This window comes from Macrotis lagotis, chromosome 4 (genome assembly GCF_037893015.1).
Source record: "Macrotis lagotis isolate mMagLag1 chromosome 4, bilby.v1.9.chrom.fasta, whole genome shotgun sequence".
Taxonomy (NCBI): Eukaryota; Metazoa; Chordata; class Mammalia; order Peramelemorphia; family Peramelidae; genus Macrotis; species Macrotis lagotis.
This window is the reverse complement of record NC_133661.1, coordinates 22,678,029-22,688,693: the sequence shown is the minus strand read 5'-3', so window position 1 is coordinate 22,688,693 and position 10,665 is coordinate 22,678,029. Positions and strand designations below refer to the sequence as shown.

Sequence of the window (10,665 nt, the reverse complement as noted above, 5' to 3'; positions counted from 1 at the left end):
CCTTGCAAAAAAAAAAATCTATAATGATTTAGAACATTTTTTCACATGACTATACTATAGGTAGCTTTAATTTCTTCAACTGAGAATTGTCTGATCATATTCTTTGATCATTTATTAAGTGTGGGAATGAGTTGTATTCTTATAAATTTGACTCAGGTCTCTTTATATTTTAAAAATGAGGCCTTTCTTAAAGATACTGGCTATAAAATTGTTTCCCAGCTTTCTGCTTTTCTTCTAATCTTGGATGGATTTGATTTTGGGGGCAAAAATTTTTCAATTTATTCTAATTGAAATTGTCCATTTTGCATTTCATGTTGTTTTCTCATTTTCTTTGCTTATGCATTTTTTGCTCTTTTAATTGACTTATGATATCACCCTTTTTTCCTTTCCTTTTACTCAATTGAGACAGACCTTTCCTGCAGTCCTAAATTATCTTAAACTGGAAAATTTTTTCACTCCATGGTTTTGTAGGTTCTGTCACTCCAGAACAGAGTAGAATTAAGCTGGATTCAACATTGTTTCTGAGGGGAAACTGAGGAGAACTCAGGTAACTTGTTGGCATTTCTCTATCATCTTGGTTCTGTTCCCCAGTTCTCAGTTCTAAGACCAGTAATCCTTCTACTGTCTCTCAACTCAGTAACTTCCTATGCTTTTATTTTTTAAATCAACATAGCAATATGGAAGAGTGTTCATATAATCAACTTTCCAAGTTTCCTGTAAGGCAGCTGAGAGATCACTGGGAAAGTCTATCAGTCTATTTAAACCGATGTTAAACTAAACTAAAATTGAACCTTGTGAAATAATTTATCATTCACAACATATGTTATTGCATTGGATACACACAACCACCCTGGGAGCTATTTACTATGACCTTAGACAGGTCACCTAACTTCTCTTTCCCCATCTGAAAATATTTGACAAAAACCAGTAGGGAAACTGGAAAGTGTATGACAGAAACTAGACAAAGATTGATCTTTTTATCTATCGATCGATCTATCTATCTATCAATCGATTGAGAGAGCATCAACTGAGACAATAATTGTAAAGTTATATAACAGTTAAGCTCAAGGTCACCCTGCTGGAAGTGGCAGAGTTAGCTTCTTGCCTTCTCAAATTCAGTACTTCCTCCTCTGATCACCCTGACTCACATGGAAAGCCCCTTGTGAACCTTCAAGTACCGTATGATTGCCCCATGTTGTTATTCATGATCAGACAGATCTTTGAAACACTGAACTAAAGATTGATGTCTCCCAAGAAAGAGGCCATTTCCATTTTCATATGGAATGAGTCAAACTAATGAGCTCATTATAGTCCTTAGAATAGCTTCTTTTCCAGCCATGGAAAGGTGTCCATCTCAGAATCACTATTGTATCTTCCATCTGGCAAGAAATCAAGGACGCCTTCAGTTCCTTTGTTAGTGACAACGCCTAGTGCATAGGAAGCGCCTCAGAAAAGTTTATTGTTTATTGTTATTATTATTAGTATTATTTTCTATTTTCCAGCTGAAGGGAAAGTTAATTGGCAGGGTCATTCAGCTAATAAGTATCTCAGGTTAGATTTGAACTCAGATCTTGTCTTATTCCAAGCCTAACACTCTAGCCATTGTGCCACTGAGTTGCCAAAACAAAGACACAATGAGTATGTTTTAATCTATCCATACTTTTAAAAGCATGACAGAGTCAGCATATTTTGGCTTGGATAGAAGCCTGAGCATCAGGAAGTCTTGGGGGGGGGGGGGACTGTCAGCTTTGCCAGTGACCTGCAAGATGGCTCTCCATAAGTGATTTAATGGCTTGTTATCTTAGTTTCTTCATTTTTAAGATGCAGATAATGCTTATCATCTACTTAGGAATGTTGTTTGGATTAACTAGGTTACAAAGACCTTGGTTCCAAAGTTGTTGCTAAAATTAATTCATATATGTAAAGTCTTTAAAAACAGAAAGAGTAGCCTCAGTTTTAGGGGTTTCTATGTAGGGGCAGGGATGGGGGGGTAATAAGTGGAATAAAAGACATACTTTTCTCTCAGAATCACAGCCTTAGGCTTATTTGCCCTTGTTCTCTTTAAGTTTATTTCCAAGCCATCTGTGACTTAGCTACACTGTATATTTAGATAAAGTGCAGAGCGGAAATATTGATGTGCTCAGCAATGAAGGGCAGAGATTCATGTTACTCGTGAGTAACCATAGGCAGGGCAAAGCAGCAGCATGAGATATCTGATGCAGAAAAATAGAAAACTCGCACTTCTATAAGGATTTAAGATTTGGGGAGCCTGTTTCTCACAAAAATGTGATCAGTTAAATAATAATATTAATTCATATTTACCAAATACTTGACATCAATGCATTATTATTATTATCATTATTATTATTAATCCTCACAATAGCTTTCAGAGGTAGTTGCTAATATTCAGTTTTACAGATGAGGAAAAATGAAGCTGAGCTGCTAATATTCCAGTTTTACAGATGAGAAAATTGGGGCTAAGAGACATTAAGTGATTTGTCCAGAGTTACACAGGCAATATATGTTGGAGGTTGGATTTGAATTTAGCTCACTACTCTTACAGCTACTACCATTACCACTACTACTGGGTACTGGTACTGCTGTAGATACTGCTACTCCCACTACCACCACCACCACCACCACCACCACTACTACTACTACTACTACTACTATGACTACTACTACTACTACTACTACTACTACTACAACTACTACTACTACTACTACTACTACTACTACAACTACTACTACTACTACTGCAACTGCTGCTGCTACTGCTACCATCACCAGCACTACTGTTACTATTGTTACCACTACTACTATCACCACCACTGTCAGTACTCCATGACAAGGTATAGGTTTACAGTGAGAAAGACTGGCTCAAATCTTACTTCTGACATCCTACCATCTGCATTCTCCTCTGACTTGACTCCTGATATTCTAGACTTTCTCCATCACTTTAATGATCTTCTCATCCTGAAAATTCCCTCTGCCCCTTGACTTCTCACATTAGAAGAATACTACAATGCTGTGCTTCCTTTCTCTGACTGACTGGCTCCTTCCAGATTTTCCATTTTAAGGTCAGAACTCAGGTCGGTGGTGTCTCCATTCCACTGCAAACCCCACTCCTGATTCTATGAAATTTCTTGGTCACAATTCCACCAGGACCTTCTCTCCTCTTCTCTCCTCTTCTCCCTCTTCTCCTTGGACTTCCTTTTATCTTTTGTCATCTCTCATTAGAATGCAAGCTCTTTGAGGGCAGGGACTATCTTTTGTTTATGTTTGTTTTTCTAGAATTTAGCACTTTGTCTCACATAGATTAGGCACTTAATAAATACTTGATGACCTGATACTATCTTTGTGACATTGGAAAACTCATTTAATTTCTAAGGACTCCAGGCAATTCCCTAGGACCTATTTATTCAATCATAAGTTTCCCATCTGTATTAATGGGGATCCCTCCTCCTCTCTGGGAAATAAAATCCTGCCTCAGACTCTTAATAGTTGTTTGACCTTGGGCAAATCACTTGACCCCTCTCAGCCTCAGTGGGAACAATAGGATGAGACCTAACACATAGGACTGTTTAGAGGTTCTGATAAGAGATTTTACATATAGCACTAGAACAGGGACTAACACTTAGTAGGTTCTTCAAGCTTCTTCCTTCCTCTTCCCTTTACATTGTGCTTTAGGTTCTGAAGAACACTTCATATGAATGATTTGAACCTCATAAGAAGCCCATATGAAGGTTTATCCAAATTATCATCATCATTCAGAGAAACTGAGATTCTGAGAGATTAAGACTTTTGGCCCAGAGTTCCAAAAGATTTTGATTCCAACTTTACCCCGTTATTGGACTGGTGGCCTCCATGGTTCCTTCCCCAAATCCAAGGATTTATTTGGTGAGACACAATTGAAAATGACTAGACAACAACAATGAGAAATTTTTTCCAGTCCAAGGCAACATGGAAGAAATGATTTGCTTAGTCACATGCCAATCAAATTGGTAATCTAAATGAAATGGATGAATATTTACAAAAATAGAAGCTCTCCAGATTAATAAAAGAAACAATAGAATGCTTAAATAACTTCATTTTAGAAAAAAGAAATTGAACAAGTAATTATTGAATTTTCCCCTACAAGAATCCCCAGAGCCAGATGAATTCACAATTGAATTCTACCAAACATGTAAGGAACAATTAATTCCAATACTATGCAAACCATTTGAAAAAAAGACAAAGGAGTCCTACCAAATTAATAACACAAAAAGATGGTTTGATACTTAATGCAGAGAGAGCAAAAACAGAAAATGAAAACTATGAACCAATTTCCTTATTATTTTTATTGATGCAAAAATTTTAAATAAAATTCTAGCAAGGAAATTACAGCAATATCTCACTAAAATCATCCACTTTGACTTGGTGGGCTATTTACCAGTAATGCAGAGCCAGTTTAATATGTGGAAAATTGCTGGCATAAATGACCATATAAATAACAAAAACAACAAAAAAGATGATTACATCAAGATGCAAAAAAATCTGATAAAATACAACCCTCCTTCCAATTAAAAACTGAAAGCATAGGAATCAAAATATTTCTCCAAATGTTAAGTAATGTCCATCTAGATAGAACCAAGAGCTCTGTAAAGAGCATAAGCTTGAAGCCTTTTCCAATAAGATCAGGGACTGAAGCAAGGATGTCTATTATCCCCACTATTTTTCAATATTTTACTAAATACTGGCTATAACAATAAGAGAAGAAACAGAAACTGAAGGAATTAGAATAGGCACCAATGAAACAAAATGATCACGTTTTTGCAGATGATATGATGATATACTTAAAGACTCCAAGAGAATTAGCTAAAAGATTAAAGTAAAGTTGCAGGATATGAAACAGCCTCACAAATCATTGGCCTTCCTATATAACACCAACAAAACACAGTAGCATGAGAAAGAGAAATTCCATTTAAAGTAACTGTAAACAATATAAAATGCTTAGGGGGTCTACCTGTTAAGACAAATTGAGAAACTATATGAAAATAATTACAAAACACTTCACAGAAATAAGGACAGATTTAAACAACTGGAGAAATACTAATTGTTTATGGACAGGCTGAGCTATTTTTGATAAAGATAACAATTCTATCTAAGTTTATTCATTTATTCAGATCCAGACCAAGGAAACTTTCAAAAAATTATTTTATAAAGCTAGAAAAAGTAGTAATAACATTTTTACGGAGAAGATAAGTTCAAGAATATCAGGGGAATAATGAAAAAAAATGTGAAAGAAGGCAACTTTGTGGTTCCAGATTTCAAAATCTGTTACAGAATGGTAATTATCAAAATGATCTGGCTAAGAGATGGGTGGATCAAAGGAAAAGATTAGGAACACAATACATAAATGTAGTAAATGATCATAGTAATTTATTTGTATTTATAAATTATTTGTATTTGTAATTTGTGTAAATTATTTAGTAAATCCAAAGTTCTAAGTTTTTAGGTAAGAACTCAGCATTTGGGAAATTGCTTGAGAAATTGGAAGTAATTTCAGAAGAAATTAGGCCCAGATCAACATCTCACAATGTATACTATGGTAATGTTAAAATGGATAAATGATTAGGACATAAAGGGTAATATAAATAAATTAGGAGAACATAGGAAAATGTACATGCCAGACATATGAATAAGGGAAGGGTGTTTGATCAAACATGAGATACAGAGGATTACTGGAAGTAAAATAAATGGTTTTGATGACATGGAATGAAAAAAAGATTTTGGACAAACAAAGCTAATGCACTCAAAACTAGAAGAAAAAAGGAAATTGGGGGGGAAAAGTTTTACAGTAAGCTTCCTCTGATAAAGGTCTCCTTTCTCAAATATATAAGGAACTGAGCCAAAATTATAAAAATAACAGCCATCTCCCAGTTGATAAATGGTCAAAGGATATGAACAGGCAATTTTCAGAAGAAATAAAAGATATTTATAGTCACATAAAAATGCATTAAATCACTACTGATTAGAGAAATGCAAATTTAAACAACTCTGAGATACCACCTCTCATTTCTCAGATTGGCTAACATGACAGCAAAGGAAAGAGACAAATACTGGGTGGGGTGTGGAAAAATAGGGACTCTAATGCACTATTGGTGGAATTGAGAGTTGATCTAACTATTAGGGAGAACAATTTGGAATTATACTCAGAGGGCTATAAAACTGTGTGTACTCTTTGACCCAGAAATACTTGGTCTGTATCCCAAAGAGATCAAAGAAAGAGGCAAAGGATATATTTATATAAAATATTTATAGCAGCTCTTTTTGTGGTGATAAAGAATTGGAAATAGAGGGGCTATCCATCAATTGGGGAATGGCTAAACAAGCATAGGATTGTTTTACAAGAAATGATGAGCCGTATATTTTCAGAGAATCTTGGGTAAATTTAGATGAACTTTTTTTGCAAAATGAAGTGAGCAGAACCAGGAGAACAGCATGATGATCAGCTGCGAAAGACTTAGTCTCTCTGATTAATTCAATAATCTAAGACAGTTGCAAAGGACTCATAATGAAAAATGCTATCCACCTTAAAAGAGAAAACTGATAAATTCTGGGTACAGATTGAAAAATTTCATTATCTTTGTCTTATTTTGCTTGTATTTCCTTTTGCAGCATGATTAATATGGAACTATGTTTTGTATGACTTCACATATATTAGCAATATCAAATTGCTTGGCCTCACAAGGAGAGAGGGAAAGAATTTGGAACTCTTTAAAAAATGTTTTTAATTTATGGCAATGGGGTTAAGTGACTTGCCCAAGGTCACACAGCTAGGTAATTATTTAAGTGACTGAGGCCGGATTTGAGCTCAGGTCCTCCTGACTCCAGGGCTAGGGCTCTCTCCATTGTACTACCTAGCTGCCCCTTGGAACTCATGTTTTTTAGAGGATTGTTAAAAAAAACTTTTTACATGTAATTGATAAATATTTAATAGGATAAACAAAAATAATTTAAAAGAAAAAAATGCTTCCTGACTTTCTCCCCAAGCTCTGCTCATGAGAACAAATGGCAGTTTATTCTTATAAGGACCTTAGAGATCATTATTTGGTTTATGAAGAAAAGGAGGCCCAAATTAGGACTTGAACCCAGAACTTCTGAATCTGTGCTCTTTTCATTACACAATGGCTACTGAAAGTCAAGGCCCTACTCATTGAGATTTCCTGAGACTTAGAGAGGCCAAGTCACTTGCCTGAGGTCAAACCTATTTAAGGGGTTAGAGATCCAGTGGAACCTCAGGGTCTCTGACTCCTAATCCTGCACTATTCCCATTGGCTGTGTGATAGTGAACAAACCACTTTCCTCTCTGAGTTCTGGCTTTACAAAAGGGGGGAAATTGTGCTCTTTGTGCTGCCTATTCCAGGGGGGCAGTGGGGTGATGTTTTGGAAGCTGCTATATAAAAATGATGATGCCGATGCTGTTTCAGACTTTGTGGCTCGCCCTTTCTTGGAGGCCGGAAGGTAACTTCTATTTGCAATCACGCCGAGGCACTTCAGGGGCCTCTGGTTTCCTCATCTTTCCAGTGGGGTGTCTAGCCTCGATCTCTAAGGACCTTTCTAGTTCTAGGCTTGATTATTTGATAGTGAATGATATAGGCTATTAAAAACGATGACGATCCTTAATGAGCTGGCAAACTGCCTTGACTTTGGGTTCAGAGCCCCTGCGTTCGAATCCTAGCTCTGAGATTTCTTGTGACTTTGGGCAAGTCCTAAGATCAGACTTAGATCCGCAAGGGATCCCGTAGAGATAACCCGGGAGCTCCTTTTACAGAGAAGGGGGCCAAGGCCCGGCCGGGGGCGGGGTGGACCTGTCTCCCCGACTCCAAGCGCCCAGCTCGGTCCAGACTCGGGATCACCCCCGCGTCCATCCCCGGAGCGCCGTGGGCTGGCTGCTGTCCAAGGTCCCCCCAGCCCCCGGCTCCTGCCCGCCCCAGCCGCGGCCAGTCCCGGCGGCCCCGGGGAGCGAGACCCCGAAGAGAGGGAGGGCAGGCCCCTACCTGGCTCCGGGAGGAAGAGGAGGAGCAGGCCATGCCCAGACCCCCGAGCAGCGTCCTTCCGTGGCCATGGCAACCGCGCAGCGGGAGGGGCGGAGCTGGAGGCGGCCCGCGAGGAGGCTGGGCCGAAGCGCACCTCCCGCCCCCCGGCCTCACTTTCCTCTTCTGTAAAATTAAGGGCTTCAGGCTTCGGCTCCCTCTGGCCTCCTTGGCCCCCTCCTGCTGCTGCTCAGCCCTCTGAGCATCCCCCCATCTTCCTGATGGGTGGTGGTACCGTACCCACTCTGCTGCACCCACCCCTGCATCTCCCATCTAAGCCTCCCTGCCCCCAGGCCAGTCACACGGAGCATCCCTCCCACCTTCCCGATTCATATCTGGTGCCACCATCTCCCATAACAAGCCCTCTCTCCCGTTGCCCATCCCTCTGAGCACGCCACTCCTCTGCCTTTCCTGACCTGACCTGCGGAACCACCACCCCTACGAAGCCTCCTGCTCCAAGGCCAGTCACCCTGGGCATCTGGGCATCCCTCCCACCTTCCCGATTCATATCTGGTGCCACCATCTCCCATAACAAGCCCTCTCTCCCGTTGCCCATCCCTCTGAGCACGCCACTCCTCTGCCTTTCCTGACCGGACCTGCGGAACCACCACCCCTACGAAGCCTCCTGCTCCAAGGCCAGTCACCCTGGGCATCTGGGCATCCCTCCCACCTTCCCGATTCATAGCTGGTGCCACCATCTCCCATAACAAGCCCTCTCTCCCGTTGCCCATCCCTCTGAGCACGCCACTCCTCTGCCTTTCCTGACCGGACCTGCGGAACCACCACCCCTACGAAGCCTCCTGCTCCAAGGCCAGTCACCCTGGGCATCTGGGCATCCCTCCCACCTTCCCGATTCATAGCTGGTGCCACCATCTCCCATAACAAGCCCTCTCTCCCGTTGCCCATCCCTCTGAGCACGCCACTCCTCTGCCTTTCCTGACCGGACCTGCGGAACCACCACCCCTACGAAGCCTCCTGCTCCAAGGCCAGTCACCCTGGGCATCTGGGCATCCCTCCCACCTTCCCGATTCATAGCTGGTGCCACCATCTCCCATAACAAGCCCTCTCTCCCGTTGCCCATCCCTCTGAGCACGCCACTCCTCTGCCTTTCCTGACCGGACCTGCGGAACCACCACCCCTACGAAGCCTCCTGCTCCAAGGCCAGTCACCCTGGGCATCTGGGCATCCCTCCCACCTTCCCGATTCATAGCTGGTGCCACCATCTCCCATAACAAGCCCTCTCTCCCGTTGCCCATCCCTCTGAGCACGCCACTCCTCTGCCTTTCCTGACCGGACCTGCGGAACCACCACCCCTACGAAGCCTCCTGCTCCAAGGCCAGTCACCCTGGGCATCTGGGCATCCCTCCCATCTTCCGGATTCCTATCTCCCGGTACCATCTCCCACACAAGGCCTCGCTGCTGTCACCCATCCCTCTGCACACCCCTCTCATCTTCCTTCCTTGGCCTTCTCTGTGGTACCATCGCCCGTATAAAGCTTCCTGCTCCACGGTCAGCCACCCCCTCATCTTTCCGACCCCTATCTCATGGCACCATTGCCCCTACAAGTCTTACTCCAAGGTCAGCCACATGGCTTCCTCCAGGCCCAGAAGAGGATCAGCTGCTGCTTAGCAGCCCCGACAGAACAGGCTCATCGGCCTGGACATCAAATACAGCCACTTGTCAGCCCTCACTTCAGGCCTGAGTAAACTCCCTTACCTGGAACCTTATTCTTCAATTCTGGAGCTATTTCTTTTCCACTCCATGGAACTCTCTATAAATTTTTGGCTTCCATTTTTCCTAGAAGAGCCCAGAATAAGACCCCTATGAACCTCTGGTCAAAGCTAAGTGGGGTGAAGGGAGGCCTGGAAGGGGAAAAACAAGAGAAGTCACTTCCAACTACTCTTGACCTTCCTGCTATGGGTCATTTGTGTTTATGTTCAGGGAGATCTTTTGAGTTTATCTGGGTAAGTCAAAGTAGCCTTTGTCCAGGGCAGACATGCCACACCTCATCTGACTGGATGGACAGTAATTTTCTTCTTCCGTAGATTTGGTAGGCAGGTGCCAACAGAGAAGAAAAATGGAAGGGCTTTCCTCACCTGGGAGGTTAGTGGAGTCACACTTACGTTGAATCCGTTTTTAGGATATATGCCTTTCCCAGACATAGGCAGAGCTCCTATGCTGAATTTATTTTTCCACAGCCTTCCAGTTCCTACAGAGCATAGGTGACAGATAGCTCCTCCACTCTTTCAGGCCACATTTATTGATATTTGTGGAAAAACAAAAAAAAAATGTGCAAATCCAACTAGAGGCTTATTACCCTTTATTCACATTCTACTCCAGTCAAATAGGCCTGTCTATTGCTCCTCCCACAAAGTAATCCATCTCTAATCTCCTGGCCTTTTCCCAGGCTGTGACCATATCTAACATCTCCTTCTTTTTTCACCCCACCCCTTAGCTTTCCCTCAAAGTTTAGCAGATTTAGGTGAAGCCTTTCCTGATTCCCTCATCTGTGGAAGCCTTCTTCTCCTCAATATTACTTCCTATTTTCTTTGTTTTTAATTTAACCTTACTCAAGTCTCCATACATC

General features: G+C 41.8%; 1 protein-coding gene across 1 annotated transcript in view; it reads right to left on the bottom strand.

Annotated features, from left to right (window-relative positions):
* The window catches only part of CABCOCO1 (ciliary associated calcium binding coiled-coil 1), a 167,483-nt gene extending 159,373 nt beyond the window's left edge, over positions 1–8,110 (bottom strand). Inside the window, exon 1 of the mRNA XM_074236306.1 lies at positions 8,043–8,110. Within this exon, the coding sequence (XP_074092407.1) occupies positions 8,043–8,075 (33 nt within the window). The 5' untranslated portion in view covers positions 8,076–8,110. The remainder of the gene's footprint in view (positions 1–8,042) is intronic.
* Positions 8,111–10,665: the final 2,555 nt, after the last annotated feature.